The sequence below is a fragment of the Numida meleagris genome, chromosome 6, assembly GCF_002078875.1.
Source record: "Numida meleagris isolate 19003 breed g44 Domestic line chromosome 6, NumMel1.0, whole genome shotgun sequence".
NCBI lineage: Eukaryota > Metazoa > Chordata > Aves > Galliformes > Numididae > Numida > Numida meleagris.
Window position 1 is genome coordinate 12938139 of NC_034414.1, and position 23936 is coordinate 12962074.

Sequence of the window (23936 nt, forward strand, 5' to 3'; positions counted from 1 at the left end):
CTCTGACGATCTGGTCTGGATAGATACCCCAGAGACCATGAGGAGATGTAGAATGTTTTTTTTTTCCCTCTCCCTCCCCCCCCTTCCCCCCCAGCTATTACATAATAGCTGATTTTTGGCTGCTGTAGTTATCCCCAGTGAAACGTTTTAGTTCCCTAAGCAGTAATGATAATACTTCAGACCACACTGCACACATGTGTGTAACTTTTTTTATACAAACCTGCTGCATATGTACTGTTTCAATTACTGTGGTCATGGTTCTCAATATATCAATAACTCTAGAGAATAAAGCAGTTATGGAAATATATTCCTCCTGTATATTCCAGTCTCTTAAGAAACAGAAATCTGAGGGGACGTTTTGAATGCAAGATTTTTTAAGAAAGACAGAGCTTTACTTAAACTGTTTGTGTATTCAAGCTGAGATAATCACCCAAGGGGCAATCTAGTCCTTTTCCGTAAGTGTCTGATCTTTCTTCAACGTATTTATATTTGTTTTCATTGTGATCAATTGCTTTCAAGACGTTTTGGCACTTAATTTAACCTAAAGTTGCACATTAGGATCATTATAGCCAGAGGCAAATTCAGTTCTTAAGCGCTGGGGAAAGTCAACGTAACAGTATGAACATATATACCCGTAACGTTTCTGAATTCTCACCTCCCAGCATCGTGTCCAGACACAAGCTGCTGCTCCATTAACAGGCTGGGAGCTGTAGCCTATATGTGACTAAATAAGGACTTCACAGCTATAGGTTTGCTGGGCATAGAACGGCAATTTCTTCTCCTTAGAGACACTGTGACAGCCAGGGTATCTCTCTCATAGAGATGTGGATAATTCCCTCTCTCAGGCATCTGGGTGAACAGTGATGAAACTTGGAATCTGGGGGGTATCTGAAATACAGCGACACGCTACCGTTTAACTGTCATTTCTTAGAATGTTGAACAGGAAAGAAAACCACCCTCTGCCACACTTGCACATATTTTGTTACATTCCTCGCTTGGAGATGTACTGCAACTCATAGTTATTCTTTCCAATCTCTTCAGTCCCCATGGAAACTTTGTATTGCAGAAGACGATGACACAACGTGATACGAGTTGCTATATTTGCTAATTCTGGCCAGCAGGTTAGTTCTGCTCAGCCTCCAGATTTTTCTTCTCCTTCTCCCTCCTCTTCAACAGGAATACTGAATATGAAAATTACACTGATTTCGAACTACAGCTCTTGACGCAAAATTAACATCTCCTATTTTGATCGGTGTGTTTAATGAAAAAAAATACTTAAAATAATTTAAAGAATACAGCACAATTAATCCAAATATTTTTGTTTGGATAACTGAAGCCAATCCATCTAAACTGATTCAGAAGTCCTATCCATACTGCTTCCATAGCTACATCAACAGTTTTCTAGGGGAATGCCGATCATTCGGGTGAGACGCATCTAAATGGCAGAACGTTGGGGATGAGAATGGGCTGTTATGTGTTCTATAAGCTTGTAACATTAACAGCATACACAGTAGTATTTTGGGCTGTGATAACTGCATGATGCAGATCAGAAAGTCCTAACGTTGCGTCATATTTGGTGAGTGAAAGTAAAAATTCTTGACATGGGTGGAGAAATCTCTGCCACCCTGGAATGATATATGCTTGGAAAGCTCTCATAATATTACTGAAGTGCCAGAAAAAGTAAATATTTTTCTGCACAAAAATCTTTTAGACCTGCCAGTAGCTGAATTTGATTATTCTTGTGTCGGTTTGAGGTTTCTATTATTTAACTGAGCATTTGTAGACAGATGGCCTCTTGTAGTGTTAATAAAAACAACTTATGTAGGATTGTGTAGTAATTGGGGAAATACTGAGGGATTAGGAAAGAAGATAGCCTGCCAAAACCTGGTTTCTGTTTATACACAGCTAATTCCTTCTTACAGCAAATTAAGCCTTTTTTTTTTTTTTCTTCAAGCATGTTCAGTTATTCTGATCATGTAGGGCTAGAGTCTGGGATACTGAGAAATGGAGGTTTGTAGGTCAAACTCATCTTCCATTGATGCTTCAGTGGTATAACAAAGAAAAGGTGATCTGCAAGTGTATTTTTTAAGATGATTCACGTAGCTAAGCTGTGCATGCTTCCAAGCCTGTGCCACGCTCAAAAATGCTATGAACTCAGATGACACAATAAATACTGTGAAGGGACCGAGTTCTAAGCAGAGCTGATCAAAAGAGACCTGAATGGGACATTTCTGTGTCCTGTCCATTTTTTTTTTCACTGTGTATTTTTCCCCCAGTCTACTTCTTGCTTTGTACTGTAGTGTCAACTAAGATTTCATTTCATTTAAATCTTTATATCACAACTTCTTATTTAGTAAAAATGTAAATAAGGAAAACAGTTACAACTTCGATTACAAAATCAGTATAACTATTTGGCAAACTTTACAAAGATGAAATGTTTTAAACTTGTTGAGAATTTAGGATGTGAAAAAGCTCTGCTTTTTTAATAAAGCCATCAGTTGCTCCCCCTCCTTGTAAGAAAAATATTATCAGCTTTTTCTGCTTCAGATTTTTAGGTGACTTTCGAATGAAGATACAAAACTGAGCCTACAGGTATGAGGCATTTTGAAGCATATTCATAGGCAAGTGACTTGCAGCAGGGGGAACACAGAAGCCTCCCCAAACCTGCTTTGGCAAAGCCTTTTATTAGCCTAGGACTGGGAGAGAACAAAAGTCATATTCTTCTGTCCCGACCACAGAGATTTGCAGTGTTGCTGACCACACCTAAGCTGATCATCTGCACAACCTTAAAATTCAATGCAGAGAAGGAGGCAGTTTTAGGATACTGTCTGTCTGCCCAGCTTCTTGAATCAGATGGGCTACAATACGCTAGCCAAATAGCCTTTATTTCCATAAATGGCTAAAGGAATCTACAGTAACTAGCTCAGATGTTGCTAACCCCAATGCAGGTAGCTCTGCTTGATCATCTGAATCGGGCCAAACCGTCTGCTGCTTCATGGCTGTTCTGAATGCCACCACTAAGTGACTGCTCTGTACTGATACTTGCACTTAAGCAAAAGCAGCTCTCTGGCTTAAGCGGTGTTTCTCTTCTTGGCTGTTGACATTGAGACAGAATGCATCCTGTGATGAAAGAAAAGCATGCACAATGCAGTTCAAAGTATCAAAACTGTTTGCTGAGCTGGCAGGAAATTTAATTTAGCACATGGGACTTAATGCTGTGAAGATTAAAAGTTCTTATTCAGATGAGAATGAAAGCCTTGTGATTGCCTTATCAAATGAAACATGTGCAGGGCTTCAAGTCAGCAGGCCATAAAAGCACTGATAGAGTTCTGCACATTGCAAAGGTCTTTCTAGTCCTTCCCCTTGCTCTTCTGAAAGTGTTTTAGCTCTGATGGGATGATTGGCATTGTCTCCTTTAGCTTGCAGTTTACTGTATCACTGACACCACGTTTAACTCGATCACCGGCAGTGTCGAATGGGTTGAATGCAGACAAGGGAATATGAGACCAGGGCAGGCTGGGTATTTTGATTTTTGGTGAATTTTGTTCCCCCCCCCCCCCCCCCCCGGCCAAAAATCAGATTCTAACTGCATACATGCATTACAAATTCCTATATTTTTATACCCCAGAGCCTTGAACTGCAGATTGTTTGATACTGGATGAAACCTGCTGCAGAGACACTGGAGAAGTATTAATACATGCTTAGCATGTTGTTATTCTCTTCTCCTTTTATTTTCTAGACTTCTGCTACTGGCTGCTACCATAGCCACTGTTGACAGGATAGTGAGCTAAAAGGAGATTTTATGTTATCCTTCAGGTCTCACCTCAGCATAACATGAACACCTGCTATGGTAGCAGAGCTGTCGCTACTTGTCTGGTTGGGTTCTGGTGTGGCCAGTCCTACCAAAATTCCCAAATCCCAAGCAATGCTGCACCAAAATGGCAAAACGTGATACCTGAGCTATCAAGGCTAGCTGGATTGATGTGTAAATGCAGGGGTCAACTGGTGGCCACTTTTCAAACAAGGCCAGCCCTAGCAATGCTTGTGAATCTGAAGAGCTCTTGGGCAGTAAGAGAGCTCCCACCCACTGAGATCCCACTGGGGTCCTGTGACAAGTGGGTGTCTGTACTCAGCTACTTAAAATTCTCTTCCTGCCACCAAAGTATTCTTAGTCAGTAAAGGTCTGTATCACAGTACTTTGGTAAAAAAAAAAAACCTATAGGTAGACAGTGCAGAATATTCTTAAGAGAACGTTAATAGCAATAAGAGAATAATGATAATATTAATCATAGCATTATCAGTAGCCATGGAATTTCCAGTTTTTCTAAGAGCTCAAACATTTTTCTGAGTGCTGTATAAAGGCAGCCTGGCATCATTTTCTTGGTGGGAAGTTAGAGCAGCTTTTGTAGACAAAATATAGAAAGCTTAGTGCTCTGTATTATAGTTCAGAAGATCAATAGCTCCCTTTGTTTAGGGATTCTGATGTTAAAAGAAAAAACCTCTTGTTTATGTGCTGCCTTGGCCTATTAGCCTTGTCTGTTACTAATAAAAGTTCTTTCAGAGCACTCTAAGTGATCAGAGTCTTGAACAACTTTCCATAACCAGCAAAAGCATTAGATAGGAAAAAATAGACAAGAAAAAAAAAAAAGCCTGCTGAAGTCTGCCTTTCTACAAGCAATATGTCTTTGGGTATGAATTTCAGAGTGGGCAGAGAACGTAATTCTGTTTGGCATGGAAATATATACTAAGTGGAAATTTTAAAGAAAGTCAGGAAATATTCTTAGCTTATCAGTTCTATGGGTGTATTAGAAACTTAGATGAGAATAGTTTTCATCATGAGAAGTTAACTGCATGCTTCTGAACTGTTACTGCAAAATAAGAGGAAGGGGGAAGTGTAATAACTAATGTTTTGGGTTGGGCTTTTTTGTGTGTTTTTTTGCATATCTTTTAACAGCTGTGGGCATGGGAGCATGGAACGGACATGTTTCTATTCTTAAATGGAAAAAAAAATAACCTTCAGAAATTTCCATTGGACAACACTCAAAATCTAAGGGAATTCAAATTTTTCTTCAGGCAAAGGAGGCCATTTCATGAAAACACAAATCACAGGAACCACCCAAAGGGACCAAAGTTTTCAAGATCTTCCTTCTAGATTTTTTTTTTTACGTAGTCTTCATTTTCACACCCAACCTATTGGTGTGGTTAGAAAACACTAAAAATATAACTCCTACATAATGAGGAAAAAAAAATAATAATTTAGAGGAAGGCCAACATTTTCCAAATGTGAATGTCTAAAGCTATGTACATAAATCTTTAGGTTTAGCCTCCCAAAAGAATACCTTAATTTTTAATAAGTTCTGGACATACGCAAATCTCACTGGAGCTGGAGAGTTGCTATTTTGAAAGTTAAATCACTTTCCTAGAAACTTACATAGGGATACTAAGGTATTGATTTTCTTTCTAAAAAGTGTAAAATCAATGCTATCTGAGCTCCTAATGCAATTATGTCTTCTAAAAACCCTTTCCTATGGATTTAGACCTTCAGCATAGGGATTCAAAGTCTGCTTTGCTGAAGAGTCCACTATGCAGCTCTCTCTCCATCAGAGCTGATGTGGGCCAGTGGGAATTTTGCAGCAAAAATCTTCCCTAGACCATGTCAGAGAGGCCAGTTCTTGCATTTTTGGGAAGTACTTCAACACAGCACTGAAGTACAGCATGTGTTTTTTGAGTTGCAGTACAAGCCATGCATCCATACTGCCCTTAAAGGACTGATACTGCAAGTTAAATATCCTCTGATCTGCCAGATCAGATGCAAAGTCAGGGGCCAAACAGTGAACCACCTGCCAAGTGGAGGCTTTGTCCTACACAGAGGGACTCTGTCTTAGCTTTGTTTCTTTCCTTACCATCCTATGTCACACCTCCTCTTCAATTCCTAGATCTCCTTCAGAAAACATGAAATCTGTTTAGTGGCTGAATTAGATATTTGTTTGACTTGTAGGTGTCCATGAAGGACTGTGTAATGGGGCAGTGCTAATGTATGCACAGCTGGGGAAGCTCTCCTTTGCATTACCTAGGTACCATGTCATGGTCTTGATTTTTTAAAGGTTAAATTTGGATGCTGGATTTATTGCTTATTCTTGCTGATTTTAGCCGGGTGGGGCTGATGCCAGCTCTCTGCCTTGCTTGACATCCTGTAAAGGGAAAGCGCAATGATCTTTTATTTTTTCACAATCAATCTCCAGAGGAGAGAAAGCCCCGTTCCAGATTTAATTTGCAGTGCTCTGTGATGCAATTCTCTCATGAGGCCCTCTTTACTCCTCTTTTTGCTGTAAATCACAAGATCTTCACCAATTTAACCTCCACCCTCCCTTAGCATCTACACGTACCTGTAGCAGATGGGCATTTTTTTTCGCATAGCTTTCTCCAGACCTTTGTTTATGGAAACTCTGAACTGGATACAGTTGTAAAAATTGCCCAAAGCAAGAAATTCAGATGTGCAAGAGAGACTAACAGCAGTGCCACAGTGTCAACACTAGTGAGTCATCTCCCTCTTGACACTAAGCACAATGGTAACACTGCCTAGCAGTGACCCAGAAGACTACACCACTGCCTTTCTTGCAAATAACTAGTTTCTTTTCCGCTCTCTGTACGACAAGTTCTTTATTTCCTTGAGATCATGAGACCATTCTCTGTATACTGAAGTTAGTTCAGTTGCATTTAAGCAACTTATGCGTATTATATCACAGCAGAGCTCCTTGGTATTTATGCAGTGAGGAGAAATTCAGATGAGTAAATCCATGTTTTATGACTCAGCACAGTCACAGTTTATGGCTCTCACACAATCTTTCTCTGCAGCCTTGGGCAAGCTACTTAGCCGCTTTCTGCACAATCCGTAATAACCCTCCCTTCTCTGTGCTTCCTGTTTTGTCCATAACCTCTTTAATGCAAATGTTATCCTATATATTTACATGGCACTTACCAACAGGGGAGCTTTACTCCTGGTAATCCCCAGGTATCACTAGAATCAGGAATAAACTTGTAATATCTGAGCAATCAAACCATGAATTTTCCTTATTTCAACCTACGTTCTTTTAACATGTCCTCTGGATATCTTCCAAAAATGGCCAAACTAGAAACTAAAGCAGTAGTAAGAATGTATCTCCTGTCATGTAGTCTGGCTACAGGTTCCATAAATATGGTATTTTCACTGCTGAAAGACTGAGCACAGATGCCATGCCAGTGGGGAACAGGGCTGCAAAGGGAGAATTGGAGCCACGAGCTGCCTGGCTGTTACTGTAAAAAATACACTTCTCTTTTTCACTGTAACATTCCCTGTCTCATTTTCTTCCGGTCAGAGTGGTTTGCACAGATGGGCAGAACCCAGGGAACACAATTCCTTGCCTTGCCATATCACGCTTACAGTTATTAAGAAAACCTTTTCCTTTTCCTCTGGGATTTGCACCCAAGATTCTGCCTCCTGCAAGAGATTCCCAGGCACAAATCAAGGAGAGGAAAGGTGGAATGGAAAAAAGAGGAAAGAGAGCAGGAAGCCCTTCCTTCTCAATCAGTTTCAAGTAGGCCCAATTTTGCCTTGAAACTACCTTAAGGCATCTGAGTGGGACTGGTCTCTTTCAGCAGTGCCAAAGGGCTTTAAAAGTGCTTGCATAATAGCAGTTTGGTCTGTCCTCACAAGCCTGTGATTTCTGTATCGGGACTCAGGAGATTCTTCAGCACTTTGCTATCTCCTGCAGTGTGAGGTAGCTCTCAGAATCTCCCTGTAGAAATCTGGTATGTTACGTGGAATAATTCTGTTTGAGCTTGACAAAGGTTTTGCAAATGAGAATGAAGGACGGCACAGTATTTTCAGAGTTCTGTTCTAATTAGAGGGAGATTTATGCGATGTTTTTTTTTTATGAACTGCTGGAGGTTTACATTTAGCTTTTCCTGTCAGAAGAAATAGATCTGGCAAACAGCCAGCTAGGAAGCTATTCCTGCTATTCCTGGGAAACTTTCTTAGTAATTAAAAGCACCTGGGCAGACTCTCTTTGTCACCGCTGTCTGGCTAGGCCTCTGGAGTCAGAGATGCAGATGTGGAATGGTCCTAGCAGCGGCAGGAACTTAGTAATTCAAGGTGTTCCTTTTTTATGTTACACATCTTGGACGTCCATTTGTACACCCCAGGAAAGATGACAAAGGAAATGAATGAAAGTGCATGACCTCGGGACCTCTACAGTGTCAAAATCTCCTTAAATGAAAGATTTTCATTTTGGCTGTGGTTGGTGTTCGGAGATCATCAAATGGACTTAAAAAATGTGTCCTTCCCTGACCCACAACACTGCCTTGTGCATGGTGACCCTTTAGAGAGACTTTATGTAGTATTTCTGGGCTTACTCCTGCAATCAGGAAGGATCCAGTCACATTTCTTTTTGAAGAAATGTGAAGACTCTTTCCTGCTTGTGAAGCAGACGTAGGTACTTCTGAAAAGAGAAATACTCACTGTCGTGAGGCTGGCAGTCAAACTGTTGAAGGTGGTGGCGATGCTGACCTCAGCTAAAGTGAAGTGAATTTGGAGAAATTAAGAAGACTGGAATTATTTATAGCTGGAAGGAAACAAGATCAAACTTTGCATTTAGGCAGCTCCTACTTCCTTAGTAGCTTTATTAGTCAATGAGGGTCTTCTTGAAACCATACCGTGTCTACCTGATATAATCTGAGAGGGCAATGGGGAACTGAGAGAAAGTTTCTCAGTTAGCTGACAGCTATCTTCCAGCTTATTCTGCCAGACCCTAGACAAAACAATAAAGCTTGCACTGATGAATGTAGCACTTGCTACAGATAGTGGAATATCAGGAAGGAATATGGTCCACATGTGTGGATAGCTGCAATAGGTCAAGTACAACAGTCCTTTATGCCTAGCAAAGGACAGCTAAGGAAGAAAGAGAGAGGATTTAGGGAATCTGCTTGGCAGCTACCTCCTAGAAGGAAGTAGCGCTGTCACTGCATGCTAAATAGATTCCTTACTTTTTTTCTGTTCTTCTCCCATAGCTATTACTTATGTCTATGCCGGCCTTAATCTCTACCTCAGCCCGTGTTTCTATACACATCTCAAATTTCAATAAAAGACTCAAGAAAAGGTGGAATTACCAGAGAATGTTGAAGGTGTTAATATAGGAAGTTAAATAATCTACTTAAATAAAAATCTAAGTGAGTTATTTTAAGTACATGTTCTTGTTCAGGAAATCAAAATTTAATCCTCATGTCTTTCAGAGCCTGGCCAAGCCAAAACCCCAGGACCTCTTCAGAAGGAGACCAACAAATAGAAGCTTTGTTAATCAACCAGAATTTTTTTGCTTACTGGGGTTAAAAATATGTATTGTTTTAACTTTATTATTTGTTCTTCTGCTAACTTTAGGATAAAGAATTGCTGATTCCTGGGGATACATGCTTTCTCTCTGGTCAGAACCAGCTAATGAACTAGGTAAGACTGATGCTGGGACCAATCACTTAAAAAATTAAATTGTTTGTCTCACCAACCCATGTATCAGTAGTAAAAATAAATTCAACTTGTGCAGAAATGATATGCTTTGCAGAAGAGAAATACAATCAGTTTTGTTCTATAGATTAATTAAAAATGCTGGATAAAGGAAATTAATTAATTGAGCTCCACGGTGATTCCCTCTGATGATCACGAAGAAGCACAAGCACATCCTCAATTATTTCCTGCTCTTCTGAGCTGCAGAGATTAGAAATCCCTCAAAACACATTGGTTTGAACCTGCAAGACACCCGCGTGCCTAGGGTTCAGGTGTGGCCGGTCAGATTATCATGGCAGATTGGCATGGACAATCTTTTCATGGCAACACTGTTTCCTCTATATCAGACGTTTAGAGTCCTTTTCAGGGTGCAAAGAAGTCAGTGACAGGGTGAAGAACTCAGGCCTAGCCAAAAGTATCAGCCTCAGCCTGTTTGGTTTGTGGAAAGTGAGAGCACAGTCCAGTGGGAAGCCCATGGGGCCTATTTATGACTTCTTCTGCAGCGCTTACAGCCACGGATTGAAACCTACCTCCACTTTTCAGCTGGTGGGGTGATGTAACAACAGCAGTACTCCAACAACAACAACAACAAAATAAAATGGCTTCAATGTTACCCTGGTTTTGACTTGCTGTTCTCGTGCTGAAGTTTTGCACGGTTTGATTTACATTTCCGATCAGTCACTTCAAACATCTATTTCCTTGCTTTGGTATCTCCTGGTGATATGAGTATTGTGGAGAAATAAGGCAGTAATTTTCTGTCATGCCCTTGCTATCTGTTTCCCCTTTTCTCCTTTCCCTTCCTGTTTAATCTCTCACTGGCCGCTGTTTAGTTATTCCTTGCCGATAAGGGGTGGCTTTACAGTTACACAATTTGAGTATCTGTATTTCTGTAAAGCCCTGCTGAAAATGAGGCACTTGCATATCTTTGAAAGGAATTATGTTCTTAATTTGGGCCGTCCTCAACTAGCAAAAGAAATGAGTTACAGTTCCTTAGCCAGTCATTCATGGGGACAAGAAGAAAAATCCCTGCATCTTTTCTGACACAGAATATAGTTCGTTGTGTCATTGCTCTTCTGCACTATTTCACTGTGGAGTTAGTTTGCAGCAATCAGTAAAGAGAACAAATAAGAAAATATCAAATGATCACCTTTTTTTTTGTATTCTGCAAAATTCTTGCAACAGCATGTATCTACGCAGGTGTGTAAAAAGGAAAACAGAAGCTTTCAATTTTAGGAGAGCAGAATATTCACCCAGCCTTTTTAAGATGTCAAATAGCTGCAAAATTCATTTTTGACTATTGCTGGTGAGTACTTGTTGAAGAAAGATGTATTTAATCTATCAGCTTCTAAGGGATTTGTGCCTCTGTGCCTCGCAAGGGATTCATGTGTAGTTGCTGATGTGGCTTCCTTGACTTCTGGGCACTTGTTTTCTTGCAGAATAGAAGCAGAACAGCACATTGTTTAACTAAGGAATTGCAGGTGGAAGCATCACAGACTGAAACTGTTAATCCAAAAAGCAATCTGCTAGTCTGTCATGTTTGTTCTTACGCAAGCACATTTTATCAGAACGTGAGGGAATAGCAATGTCAGAACTTCACTGTTTGTTTTGTCCTCATTATTTCAACTAGAGTTTAATGAGCTTCCTTCCAGGAGCATCAGCAGTATTGCCTTGTATTGGTGTTGGTGGCTTAAGTGGTAAACAGCAGGTTAGTCTGTTTTCTTGTTCTTAAGAAAATAGATGTTTAGAAAAAAACTTGTCTAAAAACAGAAACTAGGATTTTAGAAAGGGATATAAGCAAACTTGGCATTCAGGTCTCATTGAGAATTGAAAGGTCGGTATAAGAATTTGGCCAGCTAAGCCTCAGCATGTCTTGTGGGATAGTTAGGGCTGTGCTGCCACAGTAAATAGCAGGTTATTGGCATAACATCATTTCCAGTCAGACAAGGCAAGTTAATAGACAAAGATCAGAACACATCACCAGGCATTAGAATTGCAAGTGCAGGGATTCATATTCAGAACCTGGGAATTTAGCCATGCTAGCTGGGGTGTGAACCGATAATTTTGTCAGCTCTTGTTTTCTTCCCAGGCAGATGTCCTCCCAGCCTTCTTGCCATTGCTTTTCAAGTTCAGTTGCTAGGTTTTATTGCCAGGATGCATGAAACCATTCCAAATCAATGACAGTGGTTTGAGCACAGTAAATAGCACCTGAAAACCACCGAAAGGAGGCTTAGAAAGATCTTGGTCTCCTTGTATTGAATATCAACACTCCAGGGACTCACTCACCACTTCCTTGCTTTTTGCCTTTCTGATTCCTGACACTTTTTGTATACTCATGTAAAAAGCAAGAGGAGTTCAGCTTAAAGCTGGTATTTGTGCAAAATAATACTGGCTATATGTAAAACAGAACAGTTGTACTCCAGCCAGTAATAGTTTTGCTCAAATAACTGCTTCTCCAGTATTATTACAGTATCAGCAAATATAGAGTGCTATGGAAAAAGTCCATGCTTAGTTGCCATTTGTGAAATGAGTACAAGACAATGTGCCAATGTCACTTTGAGGGGCAATCTCTGCAATAGAACAAGAGCTGAGTGAATGACTATTAAAACTAATCGCCTAGGATGTCAAAAAACTGTTCTTTCTTCATCCAGTTGATAAGCATCATCCTTGGAAAACATCTGCAGTTTTGCATCATCTCTCCTCATTATTTATATTTCTTGGGAAGATGAGCAAAAGACATCATAAAATCCTCACATTCAAATGATGCCGCCCCATACCTTCTAGTTTGCAATGTTGAAAGAAAGGGAAAAAGAAGCTCATCAATTTTGCCTAAGATTTCAATAGATTTGACTTTTAACTTTTTAAACTTGTTAACTTGTTCCTTCTTTAAAATATTGATATCTATCACTTTGGGATTTGAGTGGTCATCTGTGACTAGAAATGACAGTCTTCAGATTCTGAAATCCTTGTTCTGTTAAAGTAACCAGTTAGTTTGGCAAGTGGTTTCACAGACCACAGGTTTTGCTGACAAGTTCCTTAAAGCTTCAGAGATGACAGAGATTGCTGTAGGAGATCATGACAGATGGGACTTCTGGGCAGCATAGTCTAACCAGCCACTGCCTGTTCTACTATCCTGTGACAAGTCACCAGTCATATCCACACCTGATAGTTTACACTGGACGATGTAATGATAGAGCAAGGGGAAATGGCTTCAAGCTTAAGGAGGGTTGATTTAGATTGGGTATAACGAAAAAGTCTTTTACAGTGAGGATGGTGAGGCACCGGAACAAGTTGCCTAGAGACGTGGTCAATGCCCTGTTCCTGGAGATTTTCAAGGCTGGATCAAGCCCTGGGCAACCTGATCTAGCTGTGCATGTCCCTGTTCATTGCAGGGGAGTTGGACTAGACGACCTTCAAAGGTCCCTTCCAACTCTAAGGATTCTATGATTCTCTGACAAGAGATTTTACTCATTCAGTACAGCAGACTCAGATATCGTATAGTTTGTGGCACAGCTTTAGAAATTGGTCTGATGTTATTACATTTGTAAGGTGTCATTTACTGGGGGACAGTTTCTCTCATGAGCCTTAGAGTTATTGAAAGTGATTCCACTAAAGTTTCATATACTGAAAAATATCCATGCTTTTTACTAATAATCAGGAAGATGATGAGTGGGAAAAAAAAGGTAAGGTGGAAGAGAAGAGGAAGTTATTCTACTGGCTGCACAGGCTCCCAGCTACTCCCTGTATTTTCCAGATTCCTGCTAGTCACTGCCTCTGTTTGCTCTACATGCCACCCCATATATGTCCTTCATTTATGGAGTTGCTGAGATACAGCTGTGCCCTTTGGTTATCCCTACAGAGGTTCTGTCATGCTATCTGAGTAACAAACACTCTGATGTATGTTTATTGCACTAGTAGTCCTTTGCAACCCATGACATCATTCCTCTGTGAAGCCTACGTGGGACTGCATTCACAAGACAAGCTACAAGACCAGGACCTCTTCTCTATGTCTACTGAAACTAAGTCCATTTTGTTGCTGCATAGAAGACAACCTGCTTTTAAGTCTGATGTCTGTTTGAACTTGAGTCACTTACAAAAAATCTTCTGTTGTGTTAGAAGTAGTTCAGATGCCGCAAATGCTTTGGAGTGTGTTAGTCTGTGGGTTTTTAATGCATATTTTCCTCTCAATTATTATGTAAAAGATATCCTCTCCACCCACCTGCCCTCCCACGCAGGAAACTGGCCACTGAATGAGCATAATAGATTGACTGAAGGTGTTTCCCACCTCTGAATGTCACTTTCAGCTACTGCGCTCTGAAGTCTTCTTGAGAGTCAGTTTTCTTTTTTACATTAAAAAAAAAAGCTTTCTTCATTCTGTTCTCTTTGCTAGCCTCCACCATGGCAACAAAAAGTAAAAAAAAAAAAACAAGCCATCACCTGTCTTTCTCCTCTCCTTCAGTCAAAACAAAATCATTGCAAACCTGGCCTAACTAGGACACAGAAGTTTACTTTTCTCTGTCAGAAGGTGACATTGTTTTTGAATGTCCTCTCTGGTCATATTTTACCATCCAAATTCAAGATGGCCACGCCAGTAGCTCAGTATGCCTTCCATTCCTTGAGAATAAAGAGAAAGCGAGAAAACGTACTGCCTTGGAGTTAAAATACAACACAGCTGTCCCCAGCCAATACCTCTGGCAGCTACAGACTGTGGAGAGCTTACGTGAGCAGAAACCAGGTTATGTCCACATCCAGCTCCTGAGATATTTCAGCATTGATTCTAGTGGTAGAACCATCCCAGCTGTAGCACGGAGTACAAAGTGCTCTGCATTTTCACCAGAGCTGCTGCTGAGTGCAGCATTTGCAGTAAATTCTTCATTTTCTGCTTGCAGCTAGACACTCTAGGAAAGTCTGCAGCACTCACGAAGCCTTTCACACCTCTAACTTTTCCAAGTGAGTGTAGCTTTATTGTTTCCATGCATCGCTCTGCTCTCGAGAACAATTGCTAATTTTATGCCCAGTATTTACCATACCCTGATGAGCAAGAGCAGAGACTGAACAGTGTGCTGTGATCTTCTGTTTGAACTGAGAACTTCTGAACCAAAATGTGTACCGACTTGTTCTATTTTGTTGGTACTTTGTTGTGCATTTGTATGTGTAAGTATGTGTAAGTATGTGTAAGTATCTCTCTTCTACTATCAAGACATTTACTCAATCCTTTCAATTCCAAGATTATTTTAAAAACAGTAGAACCATATTTGTTCCCAGGACGCTGTACATTGTATTGCATATTTGAGCTTATTCTCCCCTTATTCCTCTGTTGCCATATGAAAGGGACTGGAGACTGCTTTGTGAGTTGCTCCCAAGAGATGCACCTCTGAGTTCCTTGATACTTGGAAGCCTGAAGGACCCTTTCTGGGTCTGTAGAAGTGTAGTAAATAAAGAGTCAGAGCAATGTCAGCCAGAACTAGCACTTTGGGCTTATGTAGCTTCAGGGCCCTGAGCAACGATAGATGGGACAGAAGACCATTTGTCATTCAGTGTGAGCCACAAAGGCCCCACCTTGCCTGAATCTGTGAACTTGCAGTGGCAAGCAAGAACACAGTATCTCTTGGATCACTGTCTGAAATCATATCACTGAGTGCTTCCTCTCTGCTGATGACAATAGTGATATACACTTTCCTCGTCCTTTTCCCCATCTTACCCACCTGAACAGCAACTAACGCTAGCATCTGGTTTGTGCTGTGTGTTTATGCAACATTTTTTCTACAGCAAGGCTCTGTTTTGGACATTACCACTGTAAGCAGCTAAGAAATGTTCTACTAGGTCAGGCCACTGATGATTCCATCCAGCCCAATATCCTGGCCTCCAGCAGTGTTAGGAGGTTCTGTTTAGGAAGAGCAAAGAAACCTGACCACTGTCTCAGGTCCATTTCTAGCATCCACAGTCATGCACTGGCAATGTTACAGACTCATCTCTGCCTTTTCCCTGCTTATGGATGCATTGTTCATGAGTTTGTCTACTTTCTTTTTGGAACTGCTTGTATCAGTTGCCTTAAAAAACCTATTATAACTACAGATTCCACAAGTTCACTACCTACTATGTAAGAAAGCACTTTATTGTATCTGTTCTAAGCCAGTCTCTTACTATGTTGGTGAGCTATCTCTAGTTCTAGATGGGATTTATGAGCAACAGTTTTTCATCCATCCTATTTCTGAGTAGCTTTCTCCTCTCAGTTAAGAAGTCTTATCTTTTTAAGTCTGCCCATGTAAGACAGCTGCACCATCATCTGTCATTTCAACTGCTCTTCTCAGTGTCTGCCCTAGGTCCGTTGTGTCCTTCTCATGATGCTGAGACCAGAACAGTGCACAGGATGTGGGTGCACCTGGGTTTTACGTATTGGCAAAAACATGCTCTCTGCATTGTTCTCAGCACCCTTCCTGATGATGCTCAACAATCTGATGCCTCTTTTGGCTGACACTGCATTGAGCTGATGAATGAAACTGTGAATAACTAATGAGAATATGCTATTGTGATGGAGGCTGGCTGTGGGATGAAGTTAAATATAGCCGCACTGATTTATTTTTTTTTAGATACTGTTTAATTGCCAGTCTCGGTGAAAGACAGATATTATCAGCCAGGGTGACTGCTCTGAATTGGACAGCTTTAGATTACTGTATATTTTTGCAGTCTTCCCTTTCTCTCCGCCTGGAGCGTAAGTAATATGCCTTACTGTATAAACTATAGCACCCATAAATAACACGCCTGCACATTCCTCCTGGATTTGTGTGCAAGAGCCCAAGGCCACTTTTAAACTTAGGTGTCTTGTTCAAAAACTTGATTCTAAAGATGTGAAAATACTTCCCTCTGATGCTACCTTTTGAAGAGGTTTATGACTCAGATGCACAAATTAACTTTTGGATGAAAGTGCACTAGAAGCTCTAGCCTAGGAGCAACACCAACCCAGTTTTTATAATCCTGACACACAAAGCTTTAATATAAGCCTATAGAATAAACAACATTTATCTATAGAAACAATTAGGCAACTGCAGTTGTAATTCAGGGAATTTCCAGCAGATTAGTATTAATCTGTGAAGAGCCCGTGGCCTGAAATGCAAACTTGAGCCTCCAATTCCTGGGAAATTACTGCTTATGATGGATATTGCTGCTGAACAATTAACACCGGGAAGACTCTTTAAAAATTCTGCGCTTTTAATTTCTCTTCTTCATTTTCAGCACGTTAAGTCCCAAATTCTGGCATGAATCCGCAGCTCATTGCAGTCCAGCTCTTTCCTGTGGTGTGCATGGCTAGCATTCAACCAGCGCGTGCTGTGAAGACCAGAGGCCTTGATCCAAAGAAGCTGTCAGGTACATGTGAACTTTTTCCTCCACAGAGCTCTCAAAATGTAATCAGGATAGCGTGGAATATCGATCCAAGGATTTTAAACAATCCCGGGGAGATGAATATTTCTTCACTTGGTACACACAGAAAAGTTAACTACCATTTCTTTCAATGAGTCAAATGGCAATTGCACTTCTGTTTTATGTTACAAAAAATTACACTTTTTAGTGCCTTATGTTCCTTGGCACTTCATACTGTGGCCGTCTTCAGCAAATCTGAGCTTATTCAAATATCAGTGAATCCTGACTGCTCACTTCTTCAGTGCAGCCAGTATTATATTGCTGGCTGCATACTTTTTGCACACAAGAAATGCTTTTGGAAAGGAGTTAGTCCTCCGAGGTCTGGTAACAGTAAGTATTGCACCCTAAAATAGTAACAAACTTCCTGCACTCTTTCTATGCCAGCTTAACCTCACTGCATGAGAAACGATGGCGATGACAATGCCACTAGTTACAGTTACAATTAAATATATGCATTTAAGGTAGTTCTATACCGCAGTCCTAGAACTACTCTCCTTTGCTACTTGAATATTTCATAGATCCTTATGACTGTGCATGCTCCAGCGATGAGAATTTCTCCCAAAACTTCATAGGCATTCTCTGTCAGGTGTTTTACACAGGAGTAGCTGTGAGATATACAGCCACATGTATTGTATGAGAAAGTGATTATCATAAACTCTGCATAGCCTGTACATGAAAAGCTCCGCCAGCTATACTGGATCCAGACAGACATGCTTCGGTGAAAGAGGTTTAGGCTGTTGCAGGGGTGATACAGCCGAGCAGTTTCTCTCTAGAGCAAGGGAGTGATGTACCATAAGAAGTGCAGTGTTTGTTACTTCAGAGTTGGAGTACACAGCCTACGAAGGAAAGAAAAATGAGAGAAGATGAGAGTCAAAAAACATGCAGAGTTTGGGGAAGATAACACCGACTTCAGGATTCTTATACATTTGAATGGGTCAGAATCCCAATTCTTGCTGTCTCAATGCATTTTGTTTTTAATGTCCTTCCTCAGGGCTGGATGTCACCGCTGCTTAAATCAGCAGCGAGATTCCCACTGAATTTTGGGGGTAGCTGCGTTAGTTGGTAGGTTGTTGTACCGGAGAGGCGTGCAATTAAAAACGCCACAGTGTTCTCACTCTTAGACTGAGACCAAGTACGGTTGCTCAAGCGCAGTTGCGCCGTGTAACCGGGATCTGCCACTGTCAAGGTGGCTGGTTGCATTTTAGACGCAAGTGAAACTCTGCCCAGGCAGAAGCTGCAATTCAGCAATTTAGAGCCACCGAGAGGTTCTCTGCAGGCACAACAGGGGTTTTGACTCAGAGGTGTAATTCCCGAATTATAGGGTTTGATCTGCTGAGGTAACCTCAGCGTAACAACTTCACCGCAGCCAGTGAGAATTCTGGCAGCTGTGTGGTTCACCAGGAAGAGCCTTCAGCTCTCAGTCATTCTGCCTTCTCAGTAATTCTCAGGTGCTTTGCGCTGAATGGATAGGATAGAGAAGATGGCTTTATGAATGGGTCGCATGTAGTGCTTATTTCCTTACTTGAATGCGCCCTAACGATTTTAAAAATAACTGGTTATTTCCTCCTAATCTTATTGGTATGAGGGGATGTCCTGCCCCCGCATCAACTCCAGACTTGTGAGGAAGTGAAGACAGCATTCCCATATCCAAAGATATGCTACGTAAACTGTCCTTGCCTCTCCCTTTCCCTTATCTGAAATGAATGAATTTCAGAGCAGCGCATGAAGCCCGGGCAGTAAGCGAGGTTATCCGAGCGAGTGCGTTCAGCGATGCCGCGCCCTTTTCGATGACAGGGCTAAAACGTGCACCTAACACCACCTAGGATGAGACGGGACCCTCTGGGGACGGCCTGGGCCCGGCGAAGGGCGCACGAAGCAGCGATGCGGAGACAATCGCGGCCCCGCACCCAGCGCGGAGCTCCGCTTCGGCCGCGCTTTCGTCTCGCGGCCGTCCCGGCGCCGGCGCCCGGGCAGCTTTCGGTAGGGGACCGCTCCCTCGGCCGGCCCGGCGGGGCGTCGGATGCCGGGAGGAGGGGCCGTTTAGGCCTCGGGGAGGCGGCCCTTCCCGCCGCCGGCCGTCCCGCTCGCCCCCACACCCCGCCCCGCGCAGGGCTTCCCCCGGGCGGCGGTGGCTCCCGGCCCCGCCCTCGGCCGCGGAGCGCTAGGGGGAGGGCGCGCCGCCGCCGCCGCCGCCGCCTGGGAGGGCGGCGCAGGGGTGGGACGCCGGGCGGTGCGGGGCGCGCGGCCCGGCCATGTCTCCGGGGGAGGCGGCGTCGGGCTGAGCGGCCGTGCGCGCGGCGGGGAGCGCTCTCCGCCACCATGAGGCGGCTGCCGCTGCTCCCGCCTTGCCCGCTGCTCCTGCTGCTCCTGCTGCTGCCCGCCGAGGTGAGACCGCGGCGCGGGCTCGGGGGTCCTCCCGGGCGGGGCGCAGCCCGAGCGTCGCACCTGCCCCCGCGGGGAGGCCCGCGGGCGGCGGGCAGGTGTGCGGCCGGCGGGCGGCTCGGGCTTTGTCCCGCCGAGGCCGCCCGCGGAGAGGCCGGGGGGCGCCGCGGCGCGGGCCGGCGCTCACCTGGGGCCGGCGGCGGCTGCCCGGCGCTGCGGCCTCCCCGCGGGGTCCGAGCCCCGCCCGGCATCGCCCTGAGGGGCGGCCGCTCGTCGGCGCCGGAGGGGATGCGGAGGAGGTGGGAGCCCGCGGAGCGTGCCGCGGGCGTCCGCCTCGCCGACAGCTGCCTTGTGGAAAGCGGGGACGGCTCCCGTGCTCTCGCTCGGTATTGCAGCCTACTCCCGTCGCGAGCCCGCTGGTTAATTACTGATGTTGTTTCCTCTTCTCCCGTGCCAGTGATGCGCGTCGCCCTCTGGGTTATGGCTTTCGGGAGTGATTGTGGGTATTTCGCGGAAAAATCGTGCCGGGGTGTGGAAGGAGCGGACCTGGCGGCATCGAGCTGCAGGTCAGTCGGAGGCCTCCCTCAGCTCGGCTGTGCTTCAGGCCTCCTCCCTCTGTGCCCGAGCGCGCTCCGGCTCTTCTTCCAAGAACCCCTTTTGGTGATGTGAATCCTAGTCCCTTGCCAGGTGACGCACCCATCGTGGGTTGGTACAGACTTTCACCCCGTGCTCCTCTTGGCTGATGACTTTCTGGCATTGGCATAGGTATGCATTGTGACTGCTGCAAACTCTAACGTTTCAGGGATTGCTGAACTTTTGCTTCCAGAAATACTGGCTTGGCTGCTCTGCCTCAACAGCTTTTCCTACGGAAGTGTGAGCACGTGTGGGTATGGACCACAGTGCTCAGTAATCTGTGTTGACAGTTCCCCCCGGCTTATATTTCAGTCCCACCCTGACGGTCATGGAACAGGATTATACCGCTGCTATATTTTAGTTGTTTTTTTTCCAATCTTACATTTATACCAGTTCGTGATTACAGACGGCGTCTATCCTAAATCTTTGATTCCTCCTTGTGTCTCATTCAGCTCGGGCACCTTGCTCTGTAGTCACCTAGCTCTGATGGAACGCTGTAGTTCCATCTCTGCTTTGCTGTTGCGCCAAGCCTGGAGATCACAGTCATGGTCTGACAGTACAGAAGATGACAGATTTTGACAGCCTTGGTTGTGATGTTAGGCATACCTGCGAATGAAAGCTTGTGCCAGGAGTCTCTGCTCACCTGCCCTCTTAGCTGATGCTGGTCAGCACCTTGGGAAGTTTTCATCCTTGAGAGCGACTGCTTGGTCTACTGAGTGAGATGGGGGGAAAAGGCCCCTTAGGGGGTAGGAACTGAGTCCTTGCTGATGGCATGGTTGTGAAAAATCATTCACTTGTTTGAAATAACTTAATTTCAGTTTGGCACTTGTGGTTCAAGAAGGGTGACTTGTGTGAAAAAATGTGTGTTAGATTTGTATAGTCCATTAATGCCAGCAATAAGGGTGCAAAACAAAGCTTTGGCGGGAATGATTGCTCAATGCATGGTTAGTCATGCTGCCCGTTCCATCCAAGCGGTGTTCGCGTGGTCTTGTCCTCTAAAGTCAGGATAACATCTAATAGGGAACAGTTTTTCTTGGGTTCTTGGCACGGGTCGAGGCAGATGTCAGAGCTGGCTGACGTCATTCATGGTGTGGTATGTATGCAGGTGTGGGGACGTGGCCTGGGGCTACCTGGGGAGTTACCTAGCTGATGGATGAGGAAGGCAGCAGCTGGTGGGACCATCAGCCACATGCCATGAGCAGGATTCACATGTTGCCACCAAGATCTACTGCCCCTTATCTACAGCCTCCCTGCCAGCCCACGAGAGGAAAGGCAGCGAGTTGGGTGGCTCAGCTGGATCTGGCCTCCGGGTTTCCTCAGATGACAGCGGTGGCGTTGGTAAGGGGACAGCGCTCCTAACACACATGGCATTGTCAGCCTGACACACGCAAGGGCCGGGAAACGTCCTGCGCTGTGGAACGGCTGTGTCACAGCAGCTCCTTGGTGGTGTGACAGGCATATGATCTTTCTGTGGTGTCTTTTACTCAAGGATAAGCATCTTCCCTATTTTTTTCTTTCTTAACAAGTTATAGAATAATGGTCAAGGTTGGAATAAAAGCAAAACAAAGGGGCCTTGCTTGGTGCTTTTATGGGAGCTAGTGATTTGAAAATGGTCCTGTTAGTGATATGACAACGTAACATCCGCTACTCAAAAGTAATAGACATTTAAGCTCCAGTATTTTTGTTTTCCGTTTGTTTGGAATTATAAATGCCTTTTATGCAGGCCTCAACAGCCTGTTCTTACAGCGTATTCCCTGCACAGAAATTCTCAGTGATGCTGCGTGAGTCAATTGCATAGGATTATGACTTAATTGCTGATCTGAATTTCCAGCTGAGGGGTTTAAATGAAGCACCATCATATTAAAATGTGTGCTTGCTACATATGTATTACACGTCAATTTCTTTCTGTTATACATTGGTCATTGTTAATCATCCTTGTTGATTCTTCTGTTAGATGGAACTCTACATTTTAGTTTGTAAAATTATTGTAAGTAATCCTCATCGCATGAAAGAAAGTACCGTTTATGAAAATATATAGCAAATGCTTTGACATAAATACACCTCTGGCTCATTTAGAGCTTTTAAAAAGAATAAAGCTTGAGAAGTGTGAGGCTGCTTACCTGCTGCTGTAGATAGACTTCCAAAGTAAAACCTTTAACAACCACCATTAGCAACACAGCTCTGGGCATCACTGATCTGGAGACCTGAGCGTGCCTGGAGTTAGGCTGTGTAGAGCAGAATGAGAAGCTGTGGCTGTGAACTGTATTCACTTGTGTCAGAGGAGCTTGGAAATGTACTTCTTATCTGTCAGAACAAGTTGTTTTCTGTGGTGACTGATGGTTGATGCTGATGTGCACTCCCATTCTTGTACTAAGCCACAGTATAGGTTTGTTTCGAGAGCTTTTGTCTGTTCAAAACAAGAACAGAAAGTGTGAACACCTTCCATAGTACCTGATACAGGCGCTGTTTTCCACGTGGCATGGATGTGCACAGTGCCTGCATATTGCAGCACGCTCAATTGGATTCCAGTACTTGGGTTTTAGTCTCCAGCCAGCAGCACACAACAAAATATCTTCTTCTGCATATTTGAGATCTGAATTCAGGCCCACAGTGGAAATTTTGTCTGTGCAAACAGCCACGCTATTATTAGTACTTCCTCAATTATGTGAGCTACATGCCAGTCTTTGTTGAGGATTTTCATGGCATGTAAATTTTTTTGGTTGGAGTTACTAAATATGAGAGAGAGAAATTGCTACTGTTTTAAATTATTTGGTTGGTTACTGTGTAGGACTGGATTTTATTAATCCATGCCATTTTAATTTGTGCACCTCCATCTTCCTACTAGCATTTCAGTGTATCATAGGGTGAGTGTTTCAGCGATATCAGAGAGTGATTGGGAAGTGGGAATTTGATGTTCTTAGGTATGAAATCCATCTCAAGTCTTTTTTTTTTTATCACTTCCTTGCTTATTTAAAAGAAGATTCCTTCTATGAGCAAAGGAGAGTAAAGCCATTGATAGAGTCAGTTGCTGCACAGCTGGTTGCTAGCCTGATGTGACTGCTTTTTGTCAGACTCCAAAATTTGAATGTAAATAGTACCCTGAACATCATTAAAGGTCACTGGGAGTATAGGAGGAGCTAGCTGATTTTTCTTCAGCAGAAAGGGCCTACTGCTAGAGAAAGAGAACCTTTCCTTAAATAGAACCATCAGTAGGAAATTAGATTTCAGCAGGAGATGACTGCAGAGGAGGACTTTAATTGTGATGGGATACAGCAGGTTAGTGTAGGTGAGCATGTGCTAATGCGAAACGTTAGAAAGCTGTGTGTGGGGAAGGAGGTGATCAGGCATGCGCAGGAAGAGAAGAACAAAACAGATGCATTGCTCTGGAAAGCTGCACCAAGGCTTTTCTCTAAGTGCTTTCCAGCTGTTTCCGAATGTATCTGCGCATAAACAGGCCCCTAGCAATCCAAAATTCCAGGAGAAAATCCAAGATCAAGTGGGAAAGGTATTTCTGTAATCCTGCAAAGAATGGACGCGTACGTGTGGTCGAAACAGAGTTGGATCGATAAACTCACGGCTCATTTAGTTATCTTCTGAGCTGTCTGTGGGCGCTTGGCGGAAAAGGCAGGGCGACACAAAACTGCAGCCCTGACAGTCTGATGCTGTTGGTATCTGGAACCTCACCGAATGTTCTTACGGTTATTTTCCTACTGCTACCAGCAAATTGGAAGAGCCTCTTGTTATTAGAAATCTGTAGTGCAACCGTCGCTCTTTTCCCTCTGGGACACTCTGGGCCACGTAAGAAAGCCTCTGTCTCCACCTGTAGAAATGTAACGAAAGAAAAGGAAGCTATGCCTCTCAGAGTAGTGGAAATCGTAACTACAGCTACATCCAGAAGAAGGAACGGTGCTGGCACCTGCTGGGGTACCAGACCTGTGGGGGCTGTAACTGCTCTTTGCTTAACCACACTCCG

At 43.5% G+C, this 23936-nt stretch overlaps 1 protein-coding gene across 1 annotated transcript in view; it reads left to right on the forward strand.

Annotated features, from left to right (window-relative positions):
- PTPRJ (protein tyrosine phosphatase, receptor type J) overlaps positions 19170 to 23936 on the forward strand; it is a 78623-nt gene continuing 73856 nt past the window's right edge. The window contains exon 1 of the mRNA XM_021401444.1: positions 19170 to 19333. Coding sequence (XP_021257119.1) covers positions 19268 to 19333 — 66 coding nt within the window. The 5' untranslated portion in view covers positions 19170 to 19267. The remainder of the gene's footprint in view (positions 19334 to 23936) is intronic.